The sequence below is a fragment of the Gymnogyps californianus genome, chromosome 21 (assembly GCF_018139145.2).
Source record: "Gymnogyps californianus isolate 813 chromosome 21, ASM1813914v2, whole genome shotgun sequence".
NCBI lineage: Eukaryota > Metazoa > Chordata > Aves > Accipitriformes > Cathartidae > Gymnogyps > Gymnogyps californianus.
In genome coordinates, this window is record NC_059491.1 from 5,096,043 (window position 1) to 5,116,084 (window position 20,042).

At 44.4% G+C, this 20,042-nt stretch overlaps 1 protein-coding gene across 2 annotated transcripts in view; it reads left to right on the forward strand.

Moving 5' to 3' along the window:
• Window positions 1-19,769, forward strand: part of PIK3CD (phosphatidylinositol-4,5-bisphosphate 3-kinase catalytic subunit delta) — a 54,462-nt gene extending 34,693 nt beyond the window's left edge. For both annotated transcript variants that reach the window (XM_050909328.1, XM_050909329.1), the window contains 19 exons: window positions 165-344; window positions 1,004-1,153; window positions 1,474-1,563; window positions 2,812-3,033; window positions 6,191-6,287; window positions 6,689-6,819; window positions 7,763-7,822; window positions 8,038-8,205; window positions 9,024-9,145; window positions 9,310-9,453; window positions 10,141-10,240; window positions 11,112-11,290; window positions 11,493-11,602; window positions 12,223-12,301; window positions 12,556-12,723; window positions 13,545-13,668; window positions 15,391-15,536; window positions 15,789-15,921; window positions 16,448-19,769. In XM_050909328.1, coding sequence (XP_050765285.1) covers window positions 165-344; window positions 1,004-1,153; window positions 1,474-1,563; window positions 2,812-3,033; window positions 6,191-6,287; window positions 6,689-6,819; window positions 7,763-7,822; window positions 8,038-8,205; window positions 9,024-9,145; window positions 9,310-9,453; window positions 10,141-10,240; window positions 11,112-11,290; window positions 11,493-11,602; window positions 12,223-12,301; window positions 12,556-12,723; window positions 13,545-13,668; window positions 15,391-15,536; window positions 15,789-15,921; window positions 16,448-16,585 — 2,541 coding nt within the window. In that variant the 3' untranslated portion in view covers window positions 16,586-19,769. The remainder of the gene's footprint in view (window positions 1-164; window positions 345-1,003; window positions 1,154-1,473; window positions 1,564-2,811; window positions 3,034-6,190; window positions 6,288-6,688; window positions 6,820-7,762; window positions 7,823-8,037; window positions 8,206-9,023; window positions 9,146-9,309; window positions 9,454-10,140; window positions 10,241-11,111; window positions 11,291-11,492; window positions 11,603-12,222; window positions 12,302-12,555; window positions 12,724-13,544; window positions 13,669-15,390; window positions 15,537-15,788; window positions 15,922-16,447) is intronic.
• The last annotated feature ends 273 nt before the right edge of the window (window positions 19,770-20,042 follow it).

The window sequence follows — 20,042 nt, forward strand, 5'->3', positions numbered from 1 at the left end:
TATTTGCTAATGTGTGTGTGGGGGTAATTCTGCCTTCCTATCCTTCTCTTTATTGTCAGCGACAGGAATGTTGTTACCTATCCGCTGAGCTACTGCTGCTCCTTGTGCTGATTTCAGCCCTTTGCTGGTGTTTGACAGTGTATGCTGTGTTGTTGGGATTGCAGGAGAGCTTCACTTTCCAGATCTCCCCAAAGGAGTTCCCCATCACATTAATGAGCTATGCTATCAAGAAGCAGGCTACTGTCTTCCGCCATGAGACAGTGGAGAACCCAGAGGACTACACCCTGCAGGTGAATGGGAAATGTGAATATCTCTATGGGAACTACCCCCTGTACCAGTTTCAGGTGAGCCTTGTGTCTTGCTTTATCAATGAATCTTTTCCCATATGGCCTCCTCTTGCTGGGAGGGTGGACTGAGATGGGTTATCCTCCATCAAGGAGGCAATGCTGTTTACAGGAATGCAACACATCAGTGGCGGGACCCGGATGCTGCTTAGGGCAAGGGATATTTCTAGCAACCTAACAGATGCTTACATTTTTGAGGGCTAGTGATCTAAGCCCATCCTTGGGTACCAAGTGCTGTGTAAATGCATTTATAGACTATGGTTCTGGAAGTGTCTGTTTGTTTGCATGGTGGGCTGGGGATTCTCTTCCTGAAAGTTGGGCAAGTAATCCTGTATCCTGTGTTCCCCTGGCAGGGCAAACTGCTGTTGGAGTGTGGAATCCTTCTCAGTGTTTTCCCTTAATGCAGCCATTTGAGTCAGTTGATGAAATGCCAGCTATAAAAGGCACTTCATATTCTCAGTTCTGGCAGTATGAGTCCAGTGAGTTGCAGGCTTATAAAGCAAGAGGAGATAAATTGAAACTGAATTTTGATTGTTGCTGTGTCCTGTCCTTACTCCTTCCCCCTGTTTCTGCTTCAGCCAGTACTGATTAGAGCAGCTTGACTGCTCTTGGCTGCCTGGCTCCGTTTCATCCATGCTGACTCTGTCCTCTCTTTGCAGTATATTCGCAGCTGCCTGCACCGAGGCCTGACGCCCCACCTGACCATGGTACACTCCTCCACTATCATTGCTATGAGAGATGAGCAAACCAACTGTATTGCCAGCCCCCCAAAGATGGCTGCCAAGCCTCCCCCGCTCCCTAAGAAAAAGGTAAAAGGGGACAGTGACCCAGTGGGGTCACCCTCAACTCATCCACTGATGGAGATGCTGATCTTGTTTGGGAACAGCAGCTGGTTCTCCCTGCCTCTCTCAGGACAGGTTCCTAGCTAGGGTCTAAGAGCTGGGAATTTGCAGTCAGCCTTCCAGCTCCCTCCACAACTTCCCTGGTTGTCACAGACTTCATGCTCCCCACCTGCAATGCAATGCTCTTTTCTGTTGGAGCAAAAAGTGTGATGAGAGGTGAGGTCTGGCGCTGGCTTGAGAAGTCTTTGTTGCACCTATTTCTAATCGGAACCCTTTTCTCTTTCTAGCCAAACTATGGTTCCCTCTGGTCCTTAGAGCAGTCTTTCTACGTTGAGCTGGTGCAAGGCAGCAAGGTCAATGCAGATGAGAGAATGAAGGTAGGTACTGACTCACTTTGGGGTTTTGGTTTTGTGTTTTGGCTTTCCCAGTTGCATCTGTCTTGTTTGTGTGGTGAGGAAAGCAGAGGCCGACAGCTTGATCTCACGTGATCCTCCATTATGGTTCATTCAGCCCTTGGGCAGTTTCTAAACTGCAGCACAACAGGAAGGGGAAGGGAACTTGCTAGCCAGCAGCCCAGCAATGCGTTCTTAGAAACACTCCCCTGCAAAAGTTTCTGAGTAGCAAAGAGAGCTGCTGCCCTGTGGTCATGTCGCTTGACAGCGGTGTGGAGGGGCAGGGAAGTCTGCAAAAAGCAGAGGAGGGGAAATTCAGCTCCGAGAAGAGAGAATGATGGGAGAGGTGGTGACTGGTAAAGTTAAGACAGAAAGCACGATGCAGCAAAGCCCTGGGATTTGCAAGGTGTTTGCCGTGAAGGGGGAGCAGGCGAATGAGGAGAAGGGGAATGGCTGCCCTTTGGGAAAGGAAGGAAACAGGGCAAGAATATATCACATCTACAGGTGTTCTGCAGGGCAAGGCTTTATAAAGAAACAGGCAACAAAATAGTTATTTCTTCTGCCCAGTGCCCCATCGTTTGCAGAGAGCTTCTCCTGGGGAGAACTCCTGTGACTGAGACTAGCCAGCAATACTGTAACAAGAGGTAAAGTTGGGGATGAGCTTGGCCTATCAGCTGTACAGCGATCTGGCAGACTGCAAGAGGAGTGCAGATTTGCAGGCAAACGTGCACCTGGAGACAGCTCGCCATTAGCACTGCGCTGCAGGCCTGTTTTGGGGCTCAGCTGTTTGCATGTGCCCTTCTCCTGTGGTGTTGATTTGCCTCCTCTTTGGCATAAGCGCTTGCCTAGCTCTTGGTGTCTGTCCTGCTTTTTCACCGTGACAGGTTCCTGAGCTTTTGTAGCATCTCGGGGGGCAAGGTTCAGTGAATATTTATATTGCCTGGCTTTACAGGATGAAACCTGTAATACTCTTACCAATGGATTACCCAAGCATTTTGCAATGATTAAGCAGCTCTTGCAAGTCCGAATGAAGTAAAAAGATAACAATGCCCTTACTGAAGTTGAGTAAAGAGGAAGATTAAGGAACTTAATGAATTGGGAAAGAGACAGGAGTAGGGCATCCTGTTCGGGGGAGTGGATGCCCTGTCCCATTCCTCTTCTAATCATGTGCGTTCAGCAAACAAGTCAAGTCCCTGTGGATTCATGGTATTCTCTTATTTCTCCTTCCCTCAGCTGGTGGTACAAGCAGGACTCTTCCATGGCAATGAGATGCTGTGCAAGACAGTGTCAAGCTCTGAAGTGAATGTATGCTCAGAACCAGTGTGGAAGCAGAGGCTGGATTTTGATATTAACATCTGTGATCTTCCCCGTATGGCGCGGCTCTGCTTTGCCCTCTATGCTGTCATCGAGAAGGCAAAGAAGGCACGTTCCACCAAGAAGAAGTCCAAGAAAGCTGTAAGTAAAGCCAGTGTGGGACTGAGCCAGGCTTGCCAGTGCTGGAGGGCACAGGATACCATTCTGAACCAAATGCCCTTTGCTTTCAGAAGAAGACTTTATTAATAAAAGAGCTTACAGAATGATGGCGGGTAACTTCTTCAACAGGAACAGGAAACTGAGGAGTGGCTGCCTGTAGGAAAGGCTGTTTAAATGTAATTTCTGGTCCAGAAAGGCCATTAAGAAATGTACCCAGCATCTGAATGCACGTAAAGAGGAATCATTTGTGTTTAGTGTTTCTCTTTTGCTGTTCCGCAACTTCCTTGTTTTGTAGTTGAGGTTAAACCATCTTCGCTGTTGCATCTTCTTTCTAGTAAGGTCTTTTCATGCAAATCCCGCATGGAGCAAATTAACAGCTAAGAAGGGGGAAGAAAATGAGGAATGTAAACACTGGTTACAGCAAAGCTTTGGGTGAGGTAAAATCGAAGTGCAGAATCTTCAGATGCTGCAAACTGAGGATAGGAATTGTTAAATCACTTTGGAAGCTCTTGTTTTGAGCTTCTGAATCAGCGATGTAGTGATATTTCTCACTTTCCTCACCTCTATTCCAAAACTTCTAGGCCATTAATAATTCAGTAACTAAAAGTAGATCTAAGTGCAGCCTGTAATTGAAGTGCTGTTCTCCCAGTGTTGTAACTTAAGCGTGATGCCTCTGGCTCTTTGCATGTGAAGAGTTTTCTTTATGAGCAACAAGTGCATTTGTTCCTCTGCAAGTTGCTGTTTCTGCAGCCACAAAAACACTGTTACCATGCTTTAAAGAGAGGATTAGTCATGCCGTCTTTACTAGAGTACAGAGAAATGAGGGACTGATAAATGTGATCACAGAAGATTTTAGTCTCAGTTCTGCTAGCTCCTTTTCACTGCTGGGAGGTTCACTGGGCTTTGTGGTGTTGACATCAATAGGGTTCTCAGGGTTACGGTGCATTAATGTCTGGGGAGCAACAGGCAATCCACGAGTCCTGCTTGTGTGGACCAGTTTCTGCGCTGGAGACTTCAGACTGGAAACATTTTGAGGCCAGGACCAGAATCAACCTTTTTATTGGTTTTTATTTTTACTTAAGAATAGCAGAACTCCAACTCATGCTGGAGGCTTTTGTTGAACAGAATATCTGATTCATCCACAGGCTGCATTTTTGTGGTCATACTGGAATAATTTTCAGTTTTGAAGCAGTCAGAAGGAGATCACGCTATTCTGATTGACAAAACAAAACCAGCCTGGTTAGCTGAGTTGTTAAGAGGATCTTGTTCGTGTGTATTCTGGTACTGGGGAAAGGTGGATGCATTCTGGTGAGCTTTTAATATAAAATCACAATATTTGCTGGAGCTGAGTTCTGCAGAAACGGATTTTTCGACATGGTCAGCTGCAGCTCTGAGTGAGGTGCCCAGATCTCATTTAAAATGATTGCTAAGAGGGTGTTACAGTCAGAGTGCACCCTGGTTTTTGTTTTTGATTAATAATCTTTTTGCTTGCTTTGCTTACAGTACTCAGAGGTTAATTACATGCATGTTGTTTGTCTGTGCAGACTGTCCAGAGCAGATAGGTGGGACTAAACCATTTACTACCACAAAAACAGGCATGCTTGCAGACTGACTGGGATGAGTCAGAGGGTTAATGTCACCCAGAGGGTTGGCTTTCAGTGTTTCTGTAAGTCACGCAGGGGATATTTCTGTCCTTACAGTGCTGAATCGTTGCTTTGCTGGACCTTATCCACCAAAAATCTTGCCTTGCGTTTTGGCAGGCTCTGCGCTGTGGTTTGATGTCATTTACTCTGTTAGAAAAGGTTATTGCTGGCGGTGGTGTTTTGTTTGGCTTTTCCCTATGATCTAGAAGCTGATATCTCAAATAGGATTTTACTAAAGATACTTAGTCTAATCAAATCAACTCAAAGGTTTGTGAGAGGCCACTTGGAAGTGATTCATTTTGTTGCATTAGAGGAAAATGCTGCTTTTGCTACCTCCACCAAGTCCTTTGGTGTACCTTCAGGGTAAGCCTGATACATTCTCTAGAATGTCTCAGTGGAACAAGATGTCGTCTCGCTGTGGTTCCCTTCAAATATTACACTGTTTGTGGGTGCGTCTCACTAGAATTTTGCCTCGCAACCTCTTTGCCAGTCAGTTTCTGTGCTAGTGTATGCTTAAGCCTTGTGTTTTCTGAGCAGCTGAGTGAGATGCTGGTGTTGCTGAAACTGTTATATGAAGTAAACTGTTCCATTTAGGGAACCTGACTGCAGGAAATCTTAGGTCACTTGTGGAATATGTCTGTCTGCTCTGGTGGTGGGGAACTGGGTTGGAGCAGGGAGATGGGTTCTCTTTCTTGGCTGTGTCCCGGTCACTTTACTTGCTGGAGTCTCCCACCTCCAAAATGAGACTGGCTTGTGTGACTGGGTTGGCCTTGTGGGTGTTATTTTGGGGGGTGTGGCGGGGGATTGGCAGCATAAAGTTTGATTTCTATAGATGGTGTTTATTATTGTACAAAAGAGCCAAGCCTTTTCTTCCCATTATCAGATATATCTAGCATTCTTTGCCTAGTTTTCTGAAGTCATGCTAAATCTGTGTTCCCTGTTTCAAAATTAAGGTTATTCTCCTTTCCCTCAAACTGTGAAATGTATGAAGTATATATGTCATAGCTCCTTCAAGTATCATCAAGGGTAGAGTTGCAAGGACTTACCAGAAACTTACAGATTCTTCAGCTATGCAAAATATTGGGTGATGAAGTTTTAGACACATTTGTGGGGAGTGTTTGGTGCCATTCAGCACTACACAAAAGACCCCAGGTTTTGGCAAATATCTGAATTTGATGCCACCTTGTACTCTGATTTTAGGAGAACTTAAAAGGTAAGCAGACAGGCATGGCTACCCGGAGTGGTATATTCTTTACAGCAACTTTTTGGTGAGGGGGTGCCTACGTACTCTTGAACGGGAAGTTACCTGCCTGTGGCATTCTGTGTAGCAATTTGCAGACTTGGAAAAGATCAAGATTATGTAACTTGTTATTCCTGGCTATTGTGAGGGCTTTGCTTTGCATGGGGATATCTCACTTTCTTGTTAGTTCTTCTCTTCCCTTCATCCAGTTTTTGCAATTACAGCACCCAAATGAGCTGCTTTCTTTGCTTTGCAGGACTGCCCAATCGCCTGGGTGAATGTCATGCTCTTTGACTATAAGGACCAGCTGAAAACAGGGGAGTGCTGCTTGCACATGTGGTCCTCCTTTCCAGGTATGTCAGGAGGTAGAGCTACTGTATTGTTTTGCGTCTTTAGTCTCCACCACAAAGACAGGAGACGCCCTGCATTCTGCATTGCTGTCCAGTAGTTGTACGAGGGGCCGTAATAGTTCAGAGTAGCAGACCCAGTACGATTATCGCTCTGTATTGTGATGGCATCTAGAGCCCTGCCAAGATGAAGGCCTTGTTTTGCTTGACATTGTACGTATGACATAAGAGGTTGCTGCTGTCCTAAAGATGTCATGTATACTTCGCTTGTGAGAAGTCAGGAAAATGAAGTGAGCTGCTCAGGGCCAGGCAATGTCCAGTGAGAGCTGGAAGCAGTCTGTACTCTGCTTTCTGGACCAAAGCTTCAGAAGATTTGGGTTCATGGGTTTATGTACTTTGCTTTTCAGATGAGAAAGGGGAACTTCTCAACCCCATGGGCACGGTACAATGCAACCCCAACACAGAAAGTGCAGCAGCCTTGGTCATCTGCTTCCCCAGCGTTGCATTGCATCCTGTGTATTACCCGTCATTTGAGCAGGTAGGGGACATGGACACCTTTTTTGGGAGGCACAGAAATTCCCTAGCTTTGCTGGTGGAGGAGCATACAGTGCCACTGTCTCTTGGGCAGCTGTTGACAGGACCGGATACAAGCAAACTTGATGAATAGATATTGTTAATTGAAAATTTGACTTTTTCTCTTAACTAATGGACCTTTGAATACTTTTCCAAGCGGTGAGTTCCTATGAATTACTGAGGTAAAGCTGCTCTCATAGATGAGCATTTGTTTAAAAAATGGGTTTAACTGAGCTGCCTTTAAGCTGCAGGCAGCATTAGGCTCTATGGGAAGGAAGAGGAATAAAAGGGGAAATGAGTGAAAGTAGACAGCTCCCTCCCTTTCAGCACAGAGTGATAACATGCTGTGTGGTATGGGGATTTTCCATCTGTCATTGCAACTGGCCAGACGCTTAAAGTGGAAGAAGAAATGTGCCCGTTACAGGAAAGAAAGGAGATCTGCTCTGCCAGGGACATATATGCATGCACCCTCATGATGCATGTTCTGGCTCGGAAGCTTTAACGGATTGTGCCAGTGTGCAGGGTGGCTTGGGCAGCGCTGTCTGCTTGGCAAATGCGCGCCCGTTCTACGAATCTGGAATGGCTCATGTTAGCCTGGAGCTCGGTGACCCAGAGCCCCTGTTCCCGAACTATATGGGTGTGCAGATGTGCCCTTTTGGGGGAAAGGACTCATCCCTTCATTCTCGTTACTACCAGGGAAGGGGCTCTATGGGCAGTTAGGTTACACCTCTGAGCAGAGGGGTCCTACTGAGTACATTACCTACACTTGGGCTGTGAGAGGTGTGATTCCCTTCTCTAGAGGTGGCAAGTGACTGATCTCTAAGGCAGCATAAATGCCTGAAGTGATGGTGAGCTAGAAGTACAGAGGAAACGAGGAGCCTTTCTCAGACTCTTTATTTGTCTCCCAGCTGCTGGAGTTGGGGAGGAATGGAGAACAACCCCGTGCTGCACCAGAAGATCCTGAGGAGGTGAGTCTTCTGGCTTCAGTTTTTCAGCTGTGTGCAGGCTATGTGCAAGCCTGGTTTCATAGATCAAGTTATAGGTTTCCACCTTACCCCCAACCAGCTTTTTTTCACCAAACTGGGTCATGCCCCAGTCCTGCAGGGTCTCTCTGGGCTGAGAAAGTCCTCTGGGTTGAGACTGAGCCCTTGTGTACGCTCTTTCCTGTGATTCCCATGAGCAGAAGCTGCAACTGAAGGAGATACTGGAGCGGAGGAGCCACACTGAACTATATGAGCATGAGAAAGACCTGGTGTGGAAGATGAGATACGATATCCGTGACCAGTACCCACAAGCTTTGGCAAAGCTGCTTATCATCACCAAATGGAACAAGCATGAAGATGTTGCCCAGGTGAGGGTGCTGGGGTTGGCAGCCAGGGCTCCCTGTTTGATCCGTCTTTCAGTGTCTACATTCCTGTGTTGTGTTTGGGAGGCCGACTTAGCAGGGGATGTTTTGCAGTGCCCCTGTGCAGGTAGGTTTGGCGTCACTGAGTCTGAGGAAGATCATCTGTTCTCAACCAGTCACTGTGACCATATGCTGAGTTGTACCCAGCTGAGTTGAAGTTTGGCTCTTCTGGGCTCCGTTTGGCTCTGTGCGCTGTCCCAGACTCATTACTGACCACCAAGGTCTTGCTTATTCCCTTTAGGAAATGGAGGCAAGAAAAAATTTGTTTTAATTCATGGCAGAAATAGGATCTGGATTGGATATTCTTAACTGATAGTGAGAGACCAGCACAAGCTACCTCAGGGTGTCAGTGAATCTCTTCCGCTGACAACATCAGACATCAGTTAGGGATGGTGTCTGTGCTGCTCATCCCTCCTTACTTCAAGAGGTTTGACAGGACCTTCTAAAGGTCCCTTTGTAGTCTACATTATTAGGCTGCAAAAAGTGCTTTTCCCAAAGAGCTTACTCCACTAATTGTGGTACAGCAAATGTAACCCTGCTGTGGACTTGGATGGCTCCTCCTGTCAGCCTTGCTAGAAAGTTTGGACTGATGGTTTTTGACCTGGTGTCTGCAGACTTGCTCTGAGGCATCTATAAATAGTGACACCCCACCCCCCCCCCCCCAAAGGAGCTGCTCTTCCATCAGTAGAATTTTAGATTTATGTCCATTGTCATAAAAACCTTGTTCCTTTTTTTGCTATTTGGTTTTTTTTTTTCCCTTACAGATGATTTCTCTGCTTCAGACCTGGCCAGAGTTGCCTGTCCTGAATGCCTTGGAGCTGCTGGATTTTAGCTTTCCTGACCGTTACGTTGGTTCCTTTGCTATTAACTCATTAAAGAAGCTGACGTAAGTGTTATCCACAAGGGATATGCAGAGCCCCTTTCTATTTATGTTTGGGGCTGCTGAGGGGGACTGTGAACAAGGCTGACAGTCTTGTCTTTACAGTTTTTGCAAGTACACTTGTTGCAGTAAAGATAAGGTTGTCTTTTATTTTTCCTTTCTGTCCACAGAGATCATGAATTGTTCCAATACCTGCTACAGCTTGTCCAGGTGCTTAAGTATGAATCCTACTTAGACTGTGAATTAACCAAGTTCCTGCTGGACAGGGCGTTATCCAACCGCAAGATTGGCCACTTCCTCTTCTGGCATCTGAGGTAAAGAGCAAATGTTTTAGGCTTTTTCTCAGTAATCGAGTGAAACCAACATTTACTTGTTTCCTCATTGCTCTGTGAAGTGAGACAGCAAGCATGTCTGTATGTATAGATGCCAGGGTATTTATTTAAAGGCTATTGGCTGTCCTTTAGCTAGTGTCCTTCATCAAAGCATTGGTGGGATTTCCTTGCTGTGACTACCAAAACCTGGGAACTGCTGCTTTTTACTTTGGGAGACTGAATAAGGATTATTCCAGGAGGACACAAAATCTTTGTTTGTTTGTTTGTTTGTTATTTTCTTTTGTGGTGGTGGTGTTTGGATTAGGTTCTGTTTTCAGAATTTATATACACACACATGCCTGTGAGTTGAAATTTACTTTGGATGTCCATGGCCCCTGCCAGTTCTGAGCCATAGGCTCTTAACTGTCCTTGCTCCTTAAGTGGTGTTCTCAAAGGAGTGGTTAGCAATTTAGTCACCCAGAAAGATGTCTCATCTCTTCAAGCAATGTTTTTTCTACATCACCTTCTGGAGTGGGTGCATTTTTTCCCTCCCCGGTACATAGAAAGAATCTAAACAGCAGCTAGTATTCTGCACCCTCCTCTCCCCCCCTCCTTCTGCTGGCATGAATGGGAGGATTAGTCACTCACTGCAGTGAGTCAGAATTGCTTTAATCTCCCTTCTTCCCCTAGGTCAGAAATGCATGTTCCTGCAGTTGCCTTGAGGTTTGGCCTGATCCTGGAAGCATACTGCAGAGGCAGCACCCACCATATGAAAGTTTTGATGAAACAGGTAAAAATTGCTTTTGGCCATAAGGTTGACTTCCCTCTTGCTTGGAGCTGGTTCTCAGCTGTTAGCTTTCCCAACTTAATGTTTATCAGTAATACAAAAAAAGCCTTTTAACTGCTATATTTGTTTTGGCACATCCTGTTAAGAGCCTGGAGTTCCCCATCACATGTGACTTTGCTCATCTCTTACTCACCCGCACACGTCCCAAACTACACTATGTGTCTAGAATGGTTTGAAATGTTCAAAGACCACTGCTGTTATTAGATGAGTTGAATGAGTTACCATTCAGTAGGAGCTGATCAAAATTGGCTGTCAGATTCGGAGCAGTGCACTCTTTCCTTCAATTGCTGTGTGGAGCTAATCCTGCTATTTACCCACTCGCTAAAACTTCTCTATTATCTATCAAGGATTACTGTACCTAGTTCAGAAGTGAGGGACGCATGTATACATGAAGTCGTATCTAAGATGTGCCCACAAACCAGTGCTGCTTCTGTTTTCAAGGCTGAGTGGCATTTTTGCATAACCAGAACTCCCCCAAAGCATTGAAGGGCAGGGGCTATAGGTCTCATCCTCACTTTTCTAGCCAGTGCACCTCACTTCTTCCTTTGGTGCTTGATAATGTGCAGTATTCCTGGTGCAGTCATTACCTTGCAATGCATTTGTGCCCAGCAGAATATCCATAATTGATTATGGATCTCCGTCAAGCAGATACTAGTAAATTTGATTTGTTGCAATGTGTGAAATTGCCACAAGTTGAAGAGAAGGTAAGAGATACAACCAAGGTTTACATTTCACAGTAGAATTGGAATAGTTTTTAAACTTTCTCCAGGAATTTCCTGTTTGTTAACCCTGTTCCATCCCTCCCTTTTTTCAGGGAGAAGCACTCAACAAGATGAAAGCTCTGAATGACTTTGTTAAAGCGAGTTCTCAGAAGGCCACCAAGCCTCAAACCAAGGAGATGATGCATGTCTGCATGAAACAGGAAACTTATCTTGAAGCACTTTCCCACCTCCAGTCCCCCCTGAACCCCAACATTATCCTCGCTGAAGTTTGGTAAGGAAGATAGCTGCGTCTCTTAATTTGTGCTGCAGGCTTTGTTCAGCAGTGGAGCCAGGTTTCTGGTTACCCCAAGGTCGTCTTTTCTCATGGAAGTCACCAGCCCGTTAGCATTTGTAGATGCTGTTGAATTTGCAGCTTAGATGGCTGCTTTTTTCATAGATGGAAACTCTGATGGTAATATTTTTGTTTCCTCTAGTGTGGACCAGTGCACCTTTATGGACTCCAAAATGAAACCTTTATGGATTGTGTTTAATAATGAAGAGACAGGTGGAGGTGGAGTGGGTATTATTTTTAAAAATGGAGATGGTAAGTCTTTAAAGGATATGTTTTTCACAGGCATAATAGTCTCAAATATTTATTGTGGTGAGTGGGCCTAAATAGGGACCATTAAGATGTTGTGTAAATGAGAACCATCAACGTGTTTGAGTTTTTTGAACGTAATCTGGAGATATAATAAACTCTCCTCTGTATTTCACTTGCTGCCCTTTTCATTACGATTTTAGCACAGTAGTAGCTGATTACCCTTGCACAGTAAAAAGAAACCTGATGTGAGGTCTGAAAGAGCTACAGCAGTCCAAGCTTTGTAGGATTGGAGTGGCTGCTGCTCACTGCTGTGTCCAGACAGATGTTTTCTAAAGTACTACTTTGACTGCTATGGGAAGCAAAGTGAAGTAGCGTATACCTCCATTAGTTGAATCGTGTCTGAGTTAAGGTATCTAGTATGGTGGCTTTACGCTATTACTGCACTAGTAAACATTGCTCTGCGCTGATGTTCTTTACTAGCTAGACCTAGCAAGTGACAGACGTGGTAAAGGCCCTTCTAGCAGCCTGCTTCAGGGGCAAAACAAGTGCCACTTGCAACAGCACAAGAGGGGGGAGAATGGGAGGTACTTATCACCCTTTTTTTCCTTTGTAATGCTGCACAGATCTTCGTCAGGACATGCTGACGCTGCAGATGATCCAGTTGATGGACATCCTGTGGAAGCAGGAGGGCCTGGACCTGAGGTGAGTAATGTGCACACAGTTGTCCTGCTGCAATGATAAATCACGTGTGGTGAGGCCATTTAGTCTGCAAGCTTATTTTGTCCCCAGCAGGTCTGTCTAGTATTCTATGAGCAGCTAGTCAGGTTTTGTGGTAATGAGGAGTAGAAATGAAGAGTAGAGATGGAGTAGATATGGCAGACAAGGGAAAGCTTAAAAGTCAACACAACCCAATTCTGGGCAAGATTTCAGTGGAAGGGTTTCTTTCATCTCTGCAGGATGACCCCTTATGGCTGCCTCTCCACAGGAGACAAGACTGGACTGATAGAAGTAGTCATGCATTCAGACACCATTGCCAACATCCAGCTGAACAAGAGCAACATGGTGGCCACTGCAGCCTTCAACAAGGATGCGCTGCTGAACTGGCTAAAATCCAAGAACCCAGGGTAAGTGGGCTTACCTTTTACTCAGTGCTGCTTTACTGCTTCCTTCCATCTAGAGACATTTCTTCTGCTTTGCTCAATTTTGTCCTTCAGTTCTGCGTATTTCCAAGCTGTCTCTCAATATCTATGGCTGCTTCGCTGCCTGGCACACCGGAAGGCATCATGTGGATCTGTATGGGTCTTGAGCAGAAATGGAGGCATCTGGGTCGCTGTTTGCAAGCTTTTTCGATCTTTGATAGCTTAAGGTAGCGCTGTCCACAGGCTGGATCCAAACCTTGATCTTCCCATTGGTCCTGTTACTTTCTCTAGAGATAGATAGTCAGTGTGGTGGCAGATGGAAAAGGGGCAGAAGGAGTCATGCCAGAATGGGGAGGTGAAAAAAGAAAGCAGCACAAGAGCTGCGTAGCTTGGGATTTTACTAGATACAGAAACAGATAGCAGCAATACATCAGTGCTACTCTGATGTAGCAGGGCACCAAATTACAGAGCACAAACAGGAATCATTCTAGGAGCCCACTTCATCTTCTGGATCTGTGGAGATCTAGAAATGAGTTAATTTAGTTGAGACTAAGCCATTTTTGTTGAGATTGTGGATACGACCTTATCTGGACCTCTCCAATTACAGACAGTTGTTATTGCAGCTCGTTTTTGTAAAGCATGGATGGGAGTACTGCCTCTGGAGAGCGCTACAGCAATTCAAACGTGATTGCCTTACCTTCTCCTGCAGGTTTGCATGGGGGAAGCTACAAAAACAGCTTTCCCAGCGGTGAAGTACTGGTGTTCAAAGTAAAATTCTCTTTCGATCTTTTTCTTACCCTCTTTAGTGACGCATTAGAACAAGCTATAGAGGAGTTCACTCTTTCCTGTGCTGGGTACTGCGTGGCAACATATGTGCTGGGGATAGGTGACCGGCACAGTGATAACATCATGATCCGGGAAACTGGACAGGTATGGGGATTCACTGCTGCTGTTGAAGTACTGGAGGAGGGGCATGAATGCTACTTAGCGATGGACAGATACATCCCAGTGCAATCCTACTGCTAAGGAATGTACCTCACCTTCCAGCCGAGAGGCAGACTGGACAAATATTCTCAATAGCTTCTGTCACGAAGAGGGTAAATACAGTTTTATAATTTGAATTACAATTCTGTAAGCATCACTGCCATCAGCTGCTGCTGCTAATACCCACTTTGAAATTACAGTGGAGCAATTCATACCTCTCAGACCTAAAACTGTCTGCAGATGCAAACTCAAGCACTGTACTTAGTCTGAAGACTTACTTGGCTTCAGCAGAGTCACAAATCACTTGTAGTTGCTAGGTAAGATCCTCAGTTACTTACCCAAGCTGATATATTTATAGCCTTCCTCCTAGAAAAAAAGTTGTTTTGTTTTTGTTGTTTTTTAAAATGAATGCAAGTGATCAGCGCGGTTCTATTTCACATTGATACCTGTACTGATTCCTTTACTTTTCTATTCCACAAGAAGAGCTACCAGAGTTTATATCTTCTTGTACACTGTTAGGAAGACAAAGGGCAAAATTAGGAAAAAGAAAATCCCTTTGTTAACAGGACATGTACTAAACTACATCAGTAGTATTTTGGCAAAGGGGGATGTCTAAGCTATCTTTCTTGTTTAATTGTGAATTCTACAAAGCCTAAAACAACCCTGTGCTAGACGGTGCAAGGTAAGTCTCCTGCAGGTCCAATGAAGTCAGCTAGTTAGTTAATATTTGAAAGTAAGAAATTGGCTGCTGATGTTTTGAGACTCGTATCTCTCAGGTACGCGCAACTGCCTGCCTGCACTCTTTGTAGCATCCCACTCCTCTGCATCTTATTCCCGTAAATCAAGCAGTCACAGTCAAAGACACCTGGTAGTGCCTTTCTTTTGGGGTCCCGGCAGGGACAGAGACACCGTGTCATTTGCTAACAAGACACTAACGTCCCTCCCTGGGCTGTGACTAGCAGCAGCCCTTATCTAGGACTGCCTCTTCTCCCCATTAAAAAAATGCTGGGCAGGGAGCTTACAAACTGGTCCTGCAGAGCAGAGGCCACAGTTGTTTGTCCACTTGGGGGAGCTGACGCCCTGCGGTAGCCTGAGCCTTGGGTTTTGTGCATCTAGGGTTTACAGCAGCTCTGCAAAATTGCCATAGTGTGTAAGGCTCTGCGCAGGATCCTGCTTCCCATCACTGCACGAGCGGTGCAACGACTTCACTGTGCTTGGTATTTAAAAAAAAAAAAAAAAAGGGGGTGGGGGGGAGCCTTACCTGAGCAAGTAATAGTTTGTAGCAACTTCAAAACAGGACATCATCTTTCCACACACGGTCTGGGACTGCACACTGCACTGGTAGGGTACCCATTTTAGTTCTCTTTCTGCTTCTACTAGTGACACACTAAGGCTTTACAAAAAACAGAAACTTCTTCAGATATGCCAAGTATTGAAGAGGTAAGTGCCTTTTCTGTCCTGTCCGAGATCTAATTACACTAGAGACTAGCTTGGCAAGTAAATATTGCCTCTTTTCCCAAAGGAGTGCCATGGGAGAGGTCATTTTTTCTCCCTCCCAAAATCCTATGGTCAGTATCTCTTGAATACAGTAACTGTGAAGAGAACTCACCACTGATCAGCTAAAATAGATACTATTCTGAAAACAATTTTTTTCTTCCTTATTTTCAGCTGTTCCATATTGATTTTGGCCACTTTTTGGGGAACTTCAAGACTAAATTTGGTATTAATAGAGAACGAGTTCCTTTCATCTTAACCTACGACTTTGTGCATGTCATCCAGCAAGGAAAAACTAACAACAGTGAGAAGTTTGAAAGGTAAGTGTTAGCAGTTAAACTTAAGCTTTTTAAGCTCTGAATTTTCAGAATTTATTTCCACCCATGATATGCAGCCTGCAGCTGTCTATACACACGAAAGTAAATAAATGATTACCTACCTGTTAGAGAAGGTGAAAGAGATTGGTAGTCATCAATGCAGACAGCAGGGTTCAGACCAATATGTAGTCTTGCTTTATAAAATGGTATAGCTTGTGTTCTTCATTCCTTTGCCTCATCTTCCTTTCTGAACAGATTCAGGGGTTATTGTGAAAAAGCCTATATGATTCTGAGGCGCCATGGTCTTCTCTTCCTGCACTTGTTTGCACTGATGAAAGCTGCTGGCCTGCCAGAACTCAGCTGCTCTAAAGACATTCAGTATCTAAAGGTAAGAGAAGCAGAGCCCAGTTAAAACTGAATACCTGATCTTGTAGCTCAGTGAGGAGGAGCTGTTCAGTATGGAAGGGCATATTCTTAGAAGCAAATGAGCTCCAAAAATCATGAGTAGATATCCAACGTTCATGTGCGGGACATCAGAAATGCCAGATACCGGTGCTCAGGAAATAACTTCAGATTCTTCAGCACAAAGGCAGTAGGTACCTTGTAGAACCAGCTTGCAGGGAAGGAGACGGAGCTCTTCGGTTGTGTATCGTTTCCTGTTCCCAGTTTGCCTCTTAAGTTATAACAACCTAGCCATGCCCAACATCAGAGTAGGATGCATGTGTTTATCAGAATGAAAAAACCTTGTGCAACTACAGTAACTATTAAAAACAATTAATGGCTACTCGTTTCCTACTCGGTGCTCCTTTCAAATAGAGTAATTTCTTAGTGAGTAAACATCTTAGTAGTTGAGCAGTTAATTGTTCAGTTGCGCTTTCAGTGAGGCTACACTCATTTCTGCCTCTTACCTTCAGGATTCCCTAGCTCTTGGGAAAACAGATGAGGAGGCACTGAAGCACTTCAGACTAAAGTTTAATGAAGCCCTGCGAGAGAGCTGGAAAATCAAAGTGAACTGGCTGGCACACAACGTATCCAAAGATAACAGACAGTAGAGCCACATCAGCCTGCACACTTGCCCCAAGAGAATGTAATACCTGCACTTCGTTCAGCAATTGTAGACAGGTTTTTAAAGACTGATGAATGTTGCCGTGCTGAAGATCCCCCACCTGCGTTCCCAGAGATCAGACATTTCTGCCGTGACTGAAAAATTGTTGGACTGTCATCAGCCACATAATCACGTCTGCTGTAGATCTTTGGGGGACAAGGGAGAGACGTGAGGCAATAAAATTACTGCATACAGTGAAAGGTAGGTAGATGTACTGTACCCCTAAGAACTTAAGCTTCAAATACATCTTCTAATGGAAGAGTTCAGGCAGTTGTAACATCCTTCCAGTGTGTTAATGTGTATATTTCTGTTTTCTTGAAAACCTAGCTGAACACTGAAAACCTACAGTCCCTGTAGCTCTTATACTATAGCCCATCTTCTAGGTCCCCACCATAACAGCTCAGAGGCATTAACTTCACCACGTGATTGCTCCTCCTACCCTGTTTCAGTGTACGCCAAGGTAGATCAGGTTAAATCACCACTGAAGCTGACTTGGACAAATTGTTTTACTCTGCCTTGTGACAGGGTAAAAATATCTGTGCTGTCATATTAGTCTGCTACAGAGGCCAAAGCGTTCTGAAACTGAACTGGAACCCAGCTATTGCTGTCAAAAAACTGATGCCACAAGAACAGGCTCGGATTGGCCAATAGGTTAGGTATTTTTGTTTGCTTACCTAAGTACGTCAGACTTTTTAGTTGAGCCTCAAGCAATTCCTGGGTTTCTGCATTTATTCTGTTTTTAAGCCTGAAAACAGCAAGATTGCATTTTCAGAATTGGCATGTAGCGTTGGTTGCTACACATACCTCCTGTTGGGGTACATTAGAGCTAGTTTGCCACCTGGTTTCCCTGTAATACGTGCTTGCAGGGCACTGGCCCACACCTACGTAATCACTGGGATACAACACTGTAATTCCAGTGTCAGCTGGGACAGATGGTACCATTCTGTGCCTAAGTTATTTGGCCAGTCTGCCTTTCTGTGTGAGGCTAGAGGAGTGCCAGATGAGTGGGTTTAACACTGAAACACTTACAGTAAGTTGCGTCTCAACTCTCATCTTCTTACAAATTTATTCCCTGTTCCTTTCCACACTCTTCCTCCTTTCCACCATGGTACACGACTCCGTGTCTGTTATTAGAGCTGGTGTGCAAAGACTGTGTGTCTTTATGGGGGTTCAGCCAGAGAGCAAGCTGCAGTCATCTGTGCTGGTACCTAAATCAGGACAACTGTCTACTCTACCCGCCTCCTGTTCTCACTGCTGCCTCTGTCTCCTTCCCAAGCAGAATCTGTCCCATCTCCCACATGGTGCTGTAATCAATCATATATTTCTACTCGTGTCATATTTTTGCCTCCAGCTAGTGTCCTCGCCTGGTGAGCAGTTCTGAGCACTGGTGTTGCACAGGGGCAGATGAACAGGAGCCACTGGTACCACTCAGTGCCCCACATGAGCATAGCGAGGTGCATCAAACAGGCTACAGCCTACGGGTCATGCTGGAAGATAGGTGGAGGAGCATGGTTAGTACTTGCTTCCTTTAGCAGTTCCCTGGGGTGCTCCCTTCTATTTCCCCATGTGCTCCACAATATCAGGTTCCTACGGAGGTGCTATCGTTCCTGCCTTTTAAGGAATAGCATAGTCTAATTTTCAAGACATCCCTGAAGCTGAATCCTGTATTTGATTTGTATGCCCTTAACTAGGTTGAGCAATTTTCTTTTATTCACAGATCTGTTTTTTGAACTCTCTTACTTATGTAGGTAAAAAAAAAAAAAAACAAAACAGGCATTTCAGATCCTGTTTCTCAAGGGACAAGAGATGCATGTATTGTCAAATGATGGACTACTCTCATGTAAATTTAGCTTTCATGTCTGGTTTAAAATTCCCACAAAACCAGCAAGTTTAGGACAGAGACTGAGCTGGCCCGTTTATTCTTAATAACTCTGCCCTGTCATGGGAAAAATTTGATCTGATAGTATTTTTGCATCCAGCACATAGGGTACAACTCATTCCTGACTTTCAGCTCTTTTTAATACTTTTGATATCAATCATGTACCCCTGTACTTTAAAATTAAAAGAATGCTGCCCTATACTGGCTGTTTAAGTCCACCTTTTTTTTTTTTTTTAAGAGGACAAGTTCAAATGTGTATTTGTTTTTCATCAGCTGCATAGCTAAGTTAACGCTGCCTTAAAAAAGTAACTTTTACCCTAACTAGAAATGAATAGTGGTAGGTAATACTAGGTTTGGTCAGTGAACGGACTATGAAACACCTTTAATAAACCCTTTTCTCCTTACCTTTACATACAAACAGATACTAGCAGATTATGATTTAGTTTTACACTGTTGCTAATTTAAATTCTGATTTAAAGTACTTAACTGTTTCTTTTCATAAAAGATGTCTATTCTGTACTGGTTTGTATATATTAATATAAACCAGGTTGCCTCTCATAGAGCACCCGTTACTAGAAGCAGCAGTTATATAGACGACAACTCATTTTAACTTTATATAACCCTTGGAGGTCCCCTTTTTCTACACCTTTCAAATGATACTGTATGTGACCGAGAGGTGGCCAGAACATTTCAAGACAGACTGGCATGTACCCTTCCAAGTGATCCAAATTACCTGCTTATTAACACATTCCTCTGTAACAGGTCTTCAGCCGATTTAATAATAAGTAGTACTGAAAGTACATTTGCAGCAAGTAACTGTTTTTGCTGTACTTTGTGTTACAGACCCTACTTAGCTAGAACTGAACGCTAGCTTCATGTCTTCCCGTAACTATGCATTTGGCCGTAACACTAGGAAAACAACAGTGGATAAATGTGTACAAACTGACCTGCAGGAAACAAAACACCATCTCGACTGGAGCCAGCACTCTAGAACTGCTGCTGCTTCTAGAGATTAGACTAAAAGAAACTTCCTGTAGTCTTTGAGTATTGTCCTCTGGGAAAGATGAGCTCTCTGCAATATGCTATAAATTACTTTCTCTGATGTGGTTTTCCTGAGCCTAGAATAGTACTCACTTTTCTTCAACAGCAGAGAGTGGTCTCAGGTTTCCAATAAAATCTTAAAACGGTGAATCCGTATTTGCAATTAAAAGTATAGCATTATGAAACTGGTCAACAAATTATGAGAGTAAACCATCAGACATTTTTTTTTTTTTTTTTAGCTGTTTTCAGTATTATAAGGATAATTTTCCTTTCCTGTGCCAGATTATTACATAGCCTCAAGCTTCACAGGCTAGGCGGGTGCTGGGTGTCACAATTTAAATTAGGAGTAGGAAGATGCTTGTATCTCTTACATCCAATTAAAAAAAATCCAGTACCATAAGGACTTGGACAAATGCAAAAGTTTCCACGGGGTAGCAGATGACCATGTGTCAGCTGCTCTACCACAACTGACAGCGAGTCTGTG